Source organism: Hemiscyllium ocellatum, chromosome 10 (assembly GCF_020745735.1).
Source record: "Hemiscyllium ocellatum isolate sHemOce1 chromosome 10, sHemOce1.pat.X.cur, whole genome shotgun sequence".
Lineage (NCBI taxonomy): Eukaryota > Metazoa > Chordata > Chondrichthyes > Orectolobiformes > Hemiscylliidae > Hemiscyllium > Hemiscyllium ocellatum.
The window spans coordinates 102,255,348-102,270,236 of NC_083410.1; the positions used below are offsets into that span (position 1 = coordinate 102,255,348).

General features: G+C 40.0%; 1 protein-coding gene and 1 non-coding gene across 2 annotated transcripts in view; one reads left to right on the forward strand and one right to left on the reverse strand.

The window, feature by feature from the left end:
- LOC132819591 (shieldin complex subunit 1-like) overlaps positions 1–13,670 on the forward strand; it is a 78,348-nt gene extending 64,678 nt beyond the window's left edge. The window contains exon 3 of the mRNA XM_060831163.1: positions 13,246–13,670. Within this exon, the coding sequence (XP_060687146.1) occupies positions 13,246–13,670 (425 nt within the window). The remainder of the gene's footprint in view (positions 1–13,245) is intronic.
- trnaw-cca (transfer RNA tryptophan (anticodon CCA)) lies at positions 11,307–11,378 on the reverse strand. Its single transcript has one exon. It is a non-coding gene; the product is annotated as a tRNA-Trp (tRNA).
- Positions 13,671–14,889: the final 1,219 nt, after the last annotated feature.

Here is a 14,889-nt window from a genome sequence, read left to right on the forward strand (position 1 = left end):
TAGGACATCCATCAGGAAAAGCTCCTAGGACAGGTAAATAATGATTAGAGATTGTGAGGGGAGGATGGATTAATTGTTAAGTCCATTATCAGGACAGTAGGAAAGTTGGTGGTACAAGGTCATCTTATAGCTTTCTTTGAACCATTACAAATAATACATACTTTGATCTCTTTCGTTCAAGGTCCCGAGGGCTGCCAGAATTCACAAGTATGTTGGGTCACAATGCAAGCTGTTCTTGAACCTATTGTACAAAGTAATGTATGTCAATAGGATATGCTGCTGTCATTTAAAATAGGCCCCTGTTCCTCTGGATTGTGTGACCTTCTATGTCAATGTTCAAGCAAACCAAGACAGCAAAGAGTAGGAAAATATCAGGAATCAGGTACAAAGCTTTTCCTCAATCATCTGAAGTCTCTATTCATGCTGTTGCTGTTGTGCAAAGGACTAAAAAAAAGTGGCCCATTTAATTTTCTACGCCAATAGCAGAACCTCAGGAAAATTTGCTCTTGATTCTTTATTCGACTTCATTCAGCTTTTCCAGCTCAAGTCCAATCCATTCCATATAAATTTGTGTCAGTCTTGCCTTCCGTGTTAGCACTTTTCTGCTTGGGCTTTTAGTATATCATGATTGCTGTAATTGCATTTATACCAGCTTTTACTACACTTCAGAAGTTATTGGATATGTACCTTGATACAAATAGCAAAATATAACTAATGCAATCCTTTCTTGGTGAAGTTATTCTTACATCTATTCCAACAATGTAGTTTAAAGAAACTCCTAAAAAGGCTTCTACAATTTTGCTTTGACTCTTCAGTTCCTACACCAGCAAGCTATATGCTCCATATTCATACAATTGCCTGATTAGTGCCACATTATTGTCAGTTGTGTGGTTCTGCTCGCCGAGCTGGAAGTTTTTGCTGCAAAAGTTTCGTTCCCTGGCTAGGGAACATCATCAGTGCTGTTGGAGCCTCGTGTGAAGCGCTGCTTTGATGTTTCTTCCGGTATTTATATTGGTTTGTTCTTGCCGCTTCCGGGTGTCAGTTTCAGCTGCAGTGATTTGTATGTGGGGTCCAGGTCGATGTGTCTGTTGATGGATGTTCTTGCCGCTTCTGGGTGTCAGTTTCAGCTGTAGTGGTTTGTATATGGTGTCCAGGTCAATGTGTCTGTTGATGGAGTTTGGGGATGAATGCCATGCTTCTAGGAATTCTCTGGCTGTTCTCTGTCTGGCTTGTCCTATGATAGTGGTGTTTTCCCAGTCAAATTCATGTTGCTGGTTGTCTGAGTGTATGGCTACTAGAGATAGCTGGTCGTGTCGTTTTGTGGCTAGCTGATGTTCATGATTCATGATTCATGTTCCGCATCCATGAACATCAGCTAGCCACAAAACGACACGACCAGCTATCTCTAGTAGCCATACACTCAGACAACCAGCAACATGAATTTGACTGGGAAAACACCACTATCATAGGACAAGCCAGACAGAGAACAGCCAGAGAATTCCTAGAAGCATGGCATTCATCCCCAAACTCCATCAACAGACACATTGACCTGGACACCATATACAAACCACTACAGCTGAAACTGACACCCAGAAGCGGCAAGAACATCCATCAACAGACACATCGACCTGGACCCCACATACAAATCACTGCAGCTGAAACTGACACCCGGAAGCGGCAAGAACAAACCAATATAAATACCGGAAGAAACATCAAAGCAGCGCTTCACACGAGGCTCCAACAGCACTGATGATGTTCCCTAGCCAGGGAACGAAACTTTTGCAGCAAAAACTTCCAGCTCGGCGAGCAGAACCACAACAACGGACACCCGAGCTACAAATCTTCAATCAGATTTTAATTATTGTCAGTTTTGTGTTATGGTTTTGTACCTGCTGGAAATTGGTGAAATTGTCCAGGCTGTTTTTATTTTGATAGATCTCAGGGAACGAACATTATCAGACCCTATGAGTTACAGTTCATAATTCTGCGAAAAGATAGGCTGTGTTACAAATGTTAATGGTTTAGGGACTGTCAGAAATGCTTCAAGAATGTATATTTGTAAGCTTGAAAGAAAATACAAACAAAAACAAATGTTGAACCTGGCATGGTTACTCTCCATTTAAAATTAAAATAATTTGAGTATACTTAGCAACTCCTTTTTGGTTTTACATCGTATGTGTTTTGATACAGAAGTTGCATGGTGATAAACCAAGCTATTGTAAGGTACCTGACCTGCTGTGCTTTTCCAGTGCCACACTTTTCGACTCTGATCTCCAGCATCTGCAGTCCTCACTTTCTTCTACTGTAAGCTCAAGCAAGGCCCTTGAAGCATTTTTTTGTGATATTGATTAGTTTCTCTCTGTACTACTGTAGCTAATTGTACCAAATACTACAACTAATAATGCTGTTTGAGCCACACAGGTATGAATTGCATTGGATGGCCTACTGGAAGCTTTTTGTTCAGTCTAAGATACCTAAAGGGCATCTGTGTTTTGTGAAATTCACATAATTTGCGGTATCACGTATTTTGTGATTAAAACTGAGGCTCCTCCCATTGAACTTGCCACACATCTTGTGCTATCACTGTGGTCTCCATGCACTGAAAGAATAATCCCTACAGACATGGGTTGTATGACCTATTCTCCCTGGGAATATAATTCTGGAAGCCTGAATTTTCCTCAGAGTTCAACAACCTTTGAATCCAAAGCTATCCATTTATACACTTACGAGCAAGGAAATCAAGAACCTCAAACTATCCAACAGGGCAAAGCCAATGGAGGAAACAAGCAGTGTGAAAGCACCAGGGCACAATAAGGGAGCAGCCTGTAAGAGGGTGAAAGTGGAGCAGCTGGAGATGTATGAAAACCTGGAAGTGAGGAATTATTAATGAAATACTTTAAAAACTACACTGTGATTGGCCTTGGAGAGGAAAATATAACTCTTCTGAGAATTGAGAAAAACTGCTCTGCTGTGCCATTATGTGGCCAGGAATGGAACTGCACATTGTGGGAAGTCATACCAATGAAAGAAAGAGTTGTGTGTGCATATAGCTTTGTTCCTGACCTCAGGGAATCCTAAAGCTCTTTATTGCTTTGAAGTCACTTTGAATGGTGGCATAGTGTAGTGTTACTGGACTGGTAACCCAGGGGATGAAGCTAATGCCTTGAAGACAGAAGTTCATGGCAGCTGGTGGAATTTAACTTGGATTAATAAATCTGGAATTAAAAGTGAGACATAGTAGTGTCATAAAAATCTTTCTGGAAATTTGTAGTCTCTACACAGTTTGCATGTGACTACATAGCCACAAAATTGTAGTTGAAACCTAAATAGCCTAACAAGGCACTTGGTTGGACCAAACTGTTGCAGAAAAATGAGGTGGGGGAGGGGAATGTTGGACACTTAGACCATGTGACATTGAACAAAGCTCCAGAAATAACAACATACTTTCCCCTGTCAACCCTGCAAAGTCCTCCTTACTAACATCTGGGAGCTTGCATCAAAATTGAGGAACTGTCCCTCAGATTTCAGTGACAAAAACAGAAATTGCTGGAAAGACTTAGCAGGCCTGGCAGCATCAGAGGAGAGAAATCAGAGCTAATGTTTCTTGTTGGGTGGTCCTTCAGAACTGATGGTAGCTAGACTTGAAACATTAACTCTAATTTCTCTCCACAGATGCTGTCAGACCTGCTGAGATTTTCCAACAATCTCTACTTTTTGCCTCTGATATCCAGCATCCACAGTTCTTTTGGGTTATCCCACAGATTTTGGTAATTGAGAAGTCATGAATAATGCTGAACATTGCACACAATCATCAGCAAAAAAATTGTATTTCTGACCTTATGGTGGAGCGAAAGTCATTGATAAAGCAACTGATGATAGTTGGAGTAAGACACTACCCTGGAAGGCACCTCCAGCAATGTCTTAAAACGGAGATGATTTGACTCTGGTGAGGACAAGCTCTTCCAATGTGTGACTCCAACCAATGAAGCATCTACAATTAGCTTCTTGATGCCATACACAATCAAATGCTGACTTGATTTCAAAGGCAGTCACTCTCATCTCATTTCTTGAATTCTGTTCTTTTGTCTATCTTTTGAACCAAGATTCTGAGCCAATTAGTTCTAGGAGAAGCCAGACTGGGCATTAAAGAGCAGATTATTGCAGTTTGGATGCTTCTTGACAACCTTCTTGTCATTTTGCTGATGATCAAGATTAGATTCATGGGTTGATAATTGGCTGAATTGGATTTGTCTCGCATTTCTGAATCATTGGTTAGTTACTAGTGTTTCAAGTTTACTGCAGCTCTGTTGTAACGTATATTTACCAAGTATTTCCCAACAAAATGATCAGATAATCTGTTTTTGATAGTATTAGTTGAGGGAAAACTGGAGAAAGTCCTGTTAGTTGAATAGAGCCATTGGACTATCTAAATTTGTATAAAAAAAAACTCAGGAGCTTGATTTAAGACAACTTCAGGGATTATAGCTGTCTCTCAGTGCCATACTGAAATATCGGTGTAAATTTTATGCTTAATAATCAGCTGTGGAGTTTGAGCCCACAACCTTCTGACTTGAGACTAGAATGTTAACGGGGGTCATGGGCCGTGGCAAAATCCTCCTTAGAAATGTACCAGGGCAGGAATAAAAAAATGTACAAAATTTAAGTAAAAATCTATGGGCTCTGTAAGTATTAGGACTTCTGAATGGAATCTGTCAAGAAAGCTTGGAGACATTGCATGACCACTATCACAACAATAGTTCATAGCTCTGAATTATTAATGGGCACATTGAACTTTTAAGTAAGGCATGTTTTTTTTAAATTATAAAGTAAATAAAAAGACAAAGATGGCAGGAAATGTAAACCCTGAGAATGTAATTCAGTCACAGTTTGGAAAATTCCTGGGTGGATTACACTCCGTCCTGTGAGATACCTTGGAATGTCACACCTGGAGGGTGTCACGGAACTTCAATTAGGGACACTTCAAAAGAAGAGATCCAACTCAAAAATGAACTGTAATCTCCTTTGGTTACAGAAATGTTGGAGGTCAATCATCACTTCACCAGATTCTCTGCCCTGTGTGTTATATACCAGCCTGTGGATGTGATGTGAGGCTTAAAAAAAGCAGTTCTGGGTGAAAGACGTTTATCTTTTTCTTTTCCAGGAATATACAAGTAAAGGCATTAAAAACCAGCTATAAGCCTGGTTTTGGTGCGCTAGTCTGGTGTTCTCGTTTCATGGGGCTGGTGTGCTATAAAGATAATGGCCAAATAACATCTGCTAGGCATCTCTGTATTTGCAGATAAAGAAAAAGTATCTTTCTCACTGATCACTGGTAGCAAACTGCAAATCAGCAAAGCCACAGTCAAAAAGGAAACGGGATAACTCCCTTCAGCTGATTTGCAGAACCAAGAATGTTTAGTCCAACAGCTGAAGTCAGCACTACCAGAAGCATCCAACTCAGCAGTCACAATGTTTCACCATAACACCTCACGGAGACGCCAATGAATGATCCATATGTCTTTTTTCTAACTGTTATGTGTTTTGTCACTTCTCATTTCTAATCTGTGAGTATGTGAGTTGTGTTTTATTATTCCTCCTCATGTTTTAGTAACAATAAACTCACTCTTTTTTAAAGTAGGAACATTTGGATAAATTAGCTCCTTTTAAAGCATAAATATTTGGAACTGTGAAGGGTATCCAAGGGTAGGAATTGTTTGTGTTAAATTAACCTTGTGACCAACTGAGGCAAGTGGGATTTAAATAATGAAGGGAAGCCTATTATTTCTTCCTCACCCAGGAATAGAATGATATGGGAGTGTGACAGGTCAAATCATGTTAAACCGGGCTGGTCATAACACCATTTTAAACATCCAGTACCAATTCATGGGAACAAAACTCAGGAGTTGCAGGCTGAGAGATACTTTATCAGTGAAACTTGAAGCAGCATGGTAGATTCCAAAAGAAAATTATTGAAGACTGAGGTAAAACTAAAATTTTAGTAAATTGTTTAGTACCTGTTGTTGTAATATTGGAATCGAAATAGAGTTTTATGCAAGTACCTTTGATTTTTGTTGCAGGAATACTGCCCATAGTTTTTAAAAAACTAATAATATGATTATTGCCTTTTACTACATTAGAGATTTGAAGGCAATTGGTCGAGTTTTGTCTTGTTATCTGTGTTATCAGTTGCTGCTCTATAGTAATCAAAGTACAAAACTAGAGGAGTGGGAGAAACCTTAAGAACAAAAAACGGGGGGTGGGGGGCAAGTTGGATAAATGCTGAAAAGCAGCCTTTCAAGGATGGCATCATTCGTGATCCCTCGCTCCCAATCCACCAGTAACTGATGTTGGCTGTCAGCTTGCCAACTAATCCTTGCTACGTCTGCTGAGGTGTAGTCCAATGCTGGTCTCATCTTGCAAAGCCATCTGCACTCACCCCCACATAAAGTGAGCAGCCTTCTAGATCTATGCTGCAGCCTCTACAACACAACTGTATATGAGTACTGGGCCAAATAAGGTGCCTGTAAGAAAGGCAGTAAGGGAATGAACAGGATGAATAATTGTCTTTTGATTGAGTGATTCTGCAGTGGTTTTTCTTTCAGCATTATGGCTAAATGGATATTGCAAGTTCTGTGACCAGAGGGATGGTAAGGTATGTGGCTGTTGTACATGGCGATATGGATTATGTTCGACTAACATGACAATGTGATGTTGCCTCCTTGCCACTTCCTGCTCTTCTGCTATCCCCCTCCTCTTGATCCCGACCTCTTCTTCATTTCTCTGTTGGCAAGGCTTATGCCCTCGTGATGACAAGATTGAGGAGGAAACTACAAATCATGTCACACAAACCAGATGACAATTCCTCCAGAGTGTTTAAGGCAGTGAAACTGTTGCTTAAGTACCCCAATGGTCTGCTGCATGTTGTTCAGTGTGGTGATGGCTCATATTGTGTACATGTTTGCCACTTGTGATTGAGATGCAGAGAAAAGTCATGAGCCTAGTGGTAGTGCTCATTGCCCTGTAGCCACCCTCTCATTTGGCATGTTGGCTCAAATACTGAGGGAACAGAAGATTCAAACAAAATTAACAATGACAGTTGCCAAGATTTTAGGCTTTTGTCAGCAAGAAGTGTTGAGCATGGTCACACACCAGCTGCCTATTTAGCAAGTAGGTAACTTTGTGGCTTTGGTACACCTCAGCATTTTGATGCCATGCCTGTAGAGAGACATGCAATCAATGATACAAGAAAGAAACTTAAAATCTTGGTAAAGCCACATGCACATCCTTGGTTATCTTTTCTTGAGAGAGCACGGTGAATTCTCCTGTCCATCTCCACATGCATCTCTCTTCACTCTAATGCAGGAGTGGGTGGTGAACTGGAAGCATTAAAAGATGTCACTTCCTGTAGCCTTGAAGAATTCCAGTGGAAATAAAGTTAGCACCCTCGCCACTTTCACAGCTATGGGCAATGTCTTCCAAGCTGGCTTCTGAGATTGCAATTCTACTTTCTTGTGCACGGGGAGACCTGTGAGTGCCTCCTTTATAAATGTGGACACTGCACACCTACTCCTGATGTAAACAGTTGGTAGTGGAAATCTTCGCAGAACTTCTTATACAAAGCCTTCTGTTAAGAGCCCCCCCCACTTCTGTTATTAAGCAGCTTGTTCTCTACTGCCTCTCAAGCTGCAGTTCAAGGAGAATGGTAACTACAGGTTCTCATCACAAGAAATGAGTGGTCTTACTAGTACATTTGTAAAATCACAACAAAGACCATCTTCATGTCCAGCACCACCTTTTACCAACTCAGTAAACCGCCAAGTACTTTTACAAATTCAAATAGAGCCAGTTGAAGTTAATTAGCAATGAACCTGCAAGCTATTGATAATCTGTTTAAATATGCTGGTTGGATGGTCTTTTCTATTAGTGAACATATGTTGTAGTGGTTCTGTTCGCCGAGCTGGAAGTTTTTGTTGCAAACGTTTCGTCCCCTGGCTAGGAGACATCACCAGTGCTCGGGAGCCTCCTGCGACGCGCTTCTTTGATGTTTCTTCTGGTATTTATAGTGGTCTGTCCTTGCCGCTTCCAGGTGTCAGTTTCAGCTGTCCGCTGTAGTGGTTGGTATATTGGGTCCAGGTCGATGTGTTTGTTGATGGAGTTTGTGGATGAATGCCATGCCTCTAGGAATTCCCTGGCTGTTCTCAGCCTGGCTTGCCCTATGATAGTAGTGTTTTCCCAGTCGAATTCATGTTGCTTGTTGTCTGAGTGTGTGGCTACTAGGGATAGCTGGTCGTGTCGTTTCGTGGCTAGTTGGTGTTCATATATGCGGATTGTTAGCTGTCTTCCTGTTTGTCCTATATAGTGTTTTGTGCAGTCCTTGCATGGTATTTTGTAAACTACATTAGTTTTGCTCATGTTGGGTATTGGCTCCTTTGTTCTAGTAAGTTGTTGTCTGAGCGTGGCTGTTGGTTTGTGTGCCGTTATGAGTCTTAAGGGTCGCAGTAGTCTGGCTGTCAGTTCTGAAACGCTCCTGATATATGGTAGTGTGGCTAGTCCTTTTGGTTGTGGCATGTCCTCGTTCCGTGGTCTATCTCTTAGGCATCTGTTGATAAAGTTGCGCGGGTATCCGCTTTTGGCGAATACCTTGTATAGGTGTTCCTCTTCCTCTTTTCGCAGTTCTGGTGTACTGCAGTGTTGTAGCTCTTTTGAATAGTGTCCTGATGCAGCTTCGTTTGTGTGTGTTGGGGTGGTTACTTTCATAATTTAGGACTTGGTCTGTGTGTGTTGTTTTCCTGTGTACCCTTGTGGTGAATTCTCCGTTCGGTGTTCTCTGTACTATCATGTCCCATTCCTAGACGTGATAGTACAGAGAACACTGAACGGAGAATTCACCACAAGGGTACACAGGAAAACAACACACACAGACCAAGTCCTAAATTATGAAAGTAACCACCCCAACACACACAAACGAAGCTGCATCAGGACACTATTCAAAAGAGCTACAACACACTGCAGTACACCAGAACTGCGAAAAGAGGAAGAGGAACACCTATACAAGGTATTCGCCAAAAGCGGATACCCGCGCAACTTTATCAACAGATGCCTAAGAGATAGACCACGGAACGAGGACATGCCACAACCAAAAGGACTAGCCACACTACCATACATCAGGAGCGTTTCAGAACTGACAGCCAGACTACTGCGACCCTTAGGACTCATAACAGCACACAAACCAACAGCCACGCTCAGACAACAACTTACTAGAACAAAGGAGCCAATACCCAACATGAGCAAAACTAATGTAGTTTACAAAATACCATGCAAGGACTGCACAAAACACTATATAGGACAAACAGGAAGACAGCTAACAATCCGCATATATGAACACCAACTAGCCACGAAACGACACGACCAGCTATCCCTAGTAGCCACACACTCAGACAACAAGCAACATGAATTCGACTGGGAAAACACTACTATCATAGGGCAAGCCAGACAGAGAACAGCCAGGGAATTCCTAGAGGCATGGCATTCATCCACAAACTCCATCAACAAACACATCGACCTGGACCCAATATACCAACCACTACAGCGGACAGCTGAAACTGACACCCGGAAGCGGCAAGGACAGACCACTATAAATACCAGAAGAAACATCAAAGAAGCGCGTCGCAGGAGGCTCCAGAGCACTGATGATGTCTCCTAGCCAGGGGACAAAACGTTTGCAACAAAAACTTCCAGCTCGGCGAACAGAACCACTACAACAAGCACCCGAGCTACAAATCTTCGCACAAACTTTGAGTGAACATATGTTTTAGTTGTACATGTTTAAGTGAGATGTTAACTGGAGTCAAGAGCTCAAAGAATGGCAAAATCAGCATGAGGCACTGGCTGGTGACAAAATCTACTGCCGCTACGTATGTTCCACAGATGCTAACTATACAGATGTGTTAAAACCGTCACCAGGATGGAGTTTGGCTTGAGTCAAATGTGAGTGTAATTTTGATCTTCAAGGCCATCAGTTACATCCAAATGATTTGGATCTGAATTTTGCAGCAACTCAATCTTACAATTGCACTTAACTTTTGCCAGTATTAACTTCAATAGCTTATAAAGAAAACCGAATATTTATTTAAAATAGATGTAAAGTCTTCCTTTTTGACATCAAGATATTTCCAATCATAAAGAATAGATTTGCCTTACTGCATGGTTCTCTACTTTATGTTCAAAGCAAGTAATTTCTTTTGATCAAATAAAATATTGATGTAACTGCAATTTCCCCAAGGCATTGTTTATTATTCATCGATTCCAGCTTTCAAGGTTCAGGCCATAAATAATGTGTGCACAACAGTTGGTTTGATGTTCATGTTTCTGTAGAGGCTGTGAGAGAGTTTTTGGCAATTAATTATTTTGATTATAAAGGCTAATCTAAATACACTCTGACTCTGGAGGTGTACTGGAAAGAAGGTCTGTCATTATGTCCATTTTCTCAGTTTACAGGAGACGTGGTTTGCTCAGTACAATAATATATTTGAAGCACTGCAGAAAGATTTACTGTACTGCAGGATAAATATAGACAAAACCTGATGTGTTAGTTTCACACTGTTCTGAAAGCTCAGGTGAAACTATTCATTGCAGCATTGGTTTAGCGATACCTTGATGCAATTCAAATGTTTATTGCCCATTTGGAAATTCATCAAAGGTTCATTGCATGGTCATCAAAAACAACATAGCCACTAATTTAGTAAGCAAGAAAAATGACATTATCACCAGAAAACTAGGAAACACAATGTTGCATGTTTCACAATCACCTTTGCAAATGCACTGATGTTGTTATCTCAAAGATAAAATGTTTTAAAAAAAACTGATGAGATGGTTGAAGAAAATACACTGAAAAGATAATGTAAAATTCCGTGTTGCCATAGAGCTGTACAGTAAATCAACCTTTTAAACATATAACAGCTCTATATTAAAAGAGACAGCAGGTAAACATAGACTAGATTCCCTACAGTGTGGAAACAGGCCCTTCAGCCCAACCAGTCCACACCGACCCTCTGAAGAGTAACCCACCCAGACCCACTTCAGTCTGACTAATGCCCCTAACACTAAGGGCAATTTAGCATGGCCAATTCACCTGACCTGCACATCTTTGGATCATGGGAGGAAACCGGAGTTCCCAGAGGAAATCCACGCAAACACGGGGAGAATGTGCAAACTCCACACAGTCACCCGATGCTGGAATTGAACCTGAGACCCTGGTGCTGTGAGGCAGCAGTGCTAACCACTGAGCCACCGTGCCACCCAGAAATTGAGCCTGACGTGGTTTGAACATGCAACCTTCTGATCTGGAGTCAGACGTGCTACCGTTGCACCACAAACCCAAAGCCCTGTCACAACGCTGTTAAATGTACAGGAGCAGTTTAATATAAAGCCTACATCAGATTCACATTGTTAAGTGTGCAGCAGGTCTCCATTTTGAACGTATGGCAGGATCTCACTGCTCAATGGTAAAGCTCCAGGTTTACCTCCTCTCCCTAAACCCTTCAAGAGATGAGTGCCCAGTATGATCCTGAATAAATCATGCAGAAGTCTCTTCCTGAACATCACAACTGCAATATTTAACAGCTTCTGCACTGAAAATACCTAGAAACTGCCCTCTGAGCCGAGTTTGACTTTCCTCTTTGGTATTGACAAACTGTGTGGTCTTTTTGTGTCCCTCATTCACCTGGGAGTCGGTGGAGAAGGAAGGAAACAGCAAATGGAGCCCTGATGCAGCGTTGATCAGGTTGGGGTGAAGCCAGAACTGATCCAAAGTTTAGAACCATGCAGCCCAGGCGCAGGGATGCCATCACTGGGGTGGACCATGTACTCCAGGGGTTAAAAAGAGAAGTTATCCAAACCTTCATTTTATTTCCTATATTTGGAAGGTTAAAGAGTGATTTAATTGAGGTATTCAACACATTTAAGGGGAACAGAGAGATTAGATAGAGTTAAACTATTTCTGCTTGTTAGAGTGCGGCGTACTGAGACTCGGGGGCATAGTTTGAAAATTAGAAGCATACCTTTTTAGGAGTGAAATCAAGAAACATTTCTACACATGAAGGGCAGTAGAAGTTTGGCATTCCCTATAGAAATGCTAATTGATGACAAAGCATTTTAAGAGAGAGCTTGATAGATTTTTGTAAACTAAATGTTCTAAAGGATATTGGAAAAGAGTATGGAGTTTAGTCCAAGGCCAGCTATGATCTCATTGAATGATTGAACAGGGTCAAAGGACTACATTACCTCTCCCACTTCCATATAACATAGTGGTTTCTGCGCTGCTTGCCTTGTGTAAAGGTTTCAGTCACCAGTGAATCATAGGACTATAAGAATGGATAGATTTTCAGGAGTTTTGCTTAACAGTTTAAGCAGCCTTCCCTGGAGGGATGAGGTAAATTAATTCAGAATTGAACCTGCAAAAAGCTTTTCTTATTATTTGTTTCGAATTCGATGACTTTTGAACATAAACTTTTATTTTTGTCAATCTAAATATCATTGAATGTTATCCATGTAGTTTAGCTTTTTCTCTTACTGTGTACATATTCACTCAATAATTTCAATTATGTTGCTTTATATATGATAACACTGTCCAGGACCAGAGAAAACATTGCCTTTTCAATGAACGATATTTGTAAATAGTCATTTGGTACAGACCTTGAGTATTGATGAAAAAAGACTAATTTGTTGAAACTTTTTGTCTTGCAATCGTCAGTACAATTCATAACAATACCAATGTAGAAAAAATAAAAATGTAAAGACAAAATCTTTGACAAAAGTGTTTTTCTGTGGCAATACTCAAGAAAATGTGTGAGATGATGCATCCTGATAAACAAAAGCTGCCATGCCACCCTTAATTAATTTGGATGAGGCTGAGAGTCTGTGTTTCAAAATGGCATATTAAACACTCCATTTCAGATTTGGGCAAGAGTCCTTAAAGTACATTTACTCTTTGTCTCTGTCATGAAGTGCTAAAACAGTTAAATTCCAAAGATAGAGTCAGTATGTAAAGACATTTTCTTCAAAATCTTGGTTGAATATAAGAAATTATTTTGCACTGCTATCTTTATGCAAAGTTAGTGAAAATGTACGGTTGGTAACAATTGTAGTTATAACATTAAGGAGCTTTTGCTTGTCCCCATTATCATTAATTGTTTTTAATGTGAGCTAACGAAAGTAAAGATTGTTAACAAATAATATCTTCAACAGATTCCAGTCCCTCAAACTCTGAAGATTGCAACTCCTCCATTGGGGTAGCAGAATTGCACACAAACACAGAAGGTGAGCATCGGCATATCAACATTGCACAGATAATGGAACATTTTTACCAAGATGCAGGAGAAAGGAAATTGGAGTCTGACCCTGTGTCAGAACAAATTGCACATCTGCTGACCTCAAAGATTTCACAACTGAAAGAAAAGGGAGGTGGTCAGTATTTGCTGCGAAGCTTCCAAATGGCCCTGGTTTTGCTTTCCAGGCATGGTGCCAACATCTTCAAAATAGGAAATTGTAGAGGTGGGCATTTCTCCTCCTCCGTCAATTCTGCAGAATTCAGCTCTTTGCCTGGACTCTCAAAGGATGTTGTCTGTTTTATTCAGCAGGAGATTTCAAAATCTGCAAATACAATGATATGAAATATATTAAAAATGTTCTATGTAAAATATTTTGATAATTGTGGAACAAGTTATTTTTTGTAGTATTTGCAAATTAATATTTAGTACATTTATGATATGTTTGCAATTAAATGTGAGTGCATTCATTAAAATATCAGGTGGATATTTTGCAAATGATTAACTATTTGGCTTCCAGTATAACTACAAGTGTTTTGTAGGCTTAGGTTTTAAAATGAATGCTCAATTTTATGTAGAAATTCTATAATATTTAAAACTGATGAAATGTTTAATCATCTACAATGTACAAATTAATGTTTCTTTATTGGAAGTATGAAGCAATTGTGATGAAATGCATACCCCGTTATTAAATACTTATAATTTTTGTACATTTTTAATGATAACAAAATTGACCTGATTATATTAATTCACCAAGTTGAAGGAGAAAATCTGATCCAGCAAGAGACATAGAACAAACTACAAACCAGCTGCTGACATCTTGTCATTTGGTCACAACATATGTGTATGGGATTGAATAGCAGGAGTAAGTCATTTGGGGCATGAACCTGCTTGTGATTTGTTTATATTTTGCATTCCACATTCCCACTATAAACTTGGACTTCTTTGCCTAACAAGAGTTTATCCACTTCTGTTGTGAAAATATTCAATGACTATGCTTCCACTCCTTCTGAGGCAGACTGTTCCAAAATTTCAAAATCCTCTTGAGAGTAAACAAAAGTCTCCTCACGTCTGTCCACAAGGGCCACGCCTAATTTTTAAGCTACTTTTAAATGTTAGTTTTAGAAAATTTAAAGTATTTCGGATCTACTTATTTAATCAAGTCACCCTTCACTCTTTTAAATTCCAGTGGATATAGCTAAGGTTCTTCAACCTTCCCTCATAGACAATCCACTCATATCAGATATCAATCTTATAAATTAAACCAAAGAAATCTGAAAGAAAAAAGAAATTGCTGGATAAATCCAACAAGTCTGGCAACATCTGGCAGAATTAATGAAGAATCACCCAACTCGAAACTTTAATTCTGCTTTTTTTGCATAGATACTGCCAGACGTCCTGAGTTTCTTCAGCAATTTCTGTTTATATGTCAACCTAATAAAACTTATCTAACTTGCTTTCATTACCTTTATCTGCTTCCTTGAATAAGGAGACCCAAACTGCACAGCTGGTATGTTACCCTACATTCTGAGCTCCTACTTTGTGCTTTACTTACATTTCATGC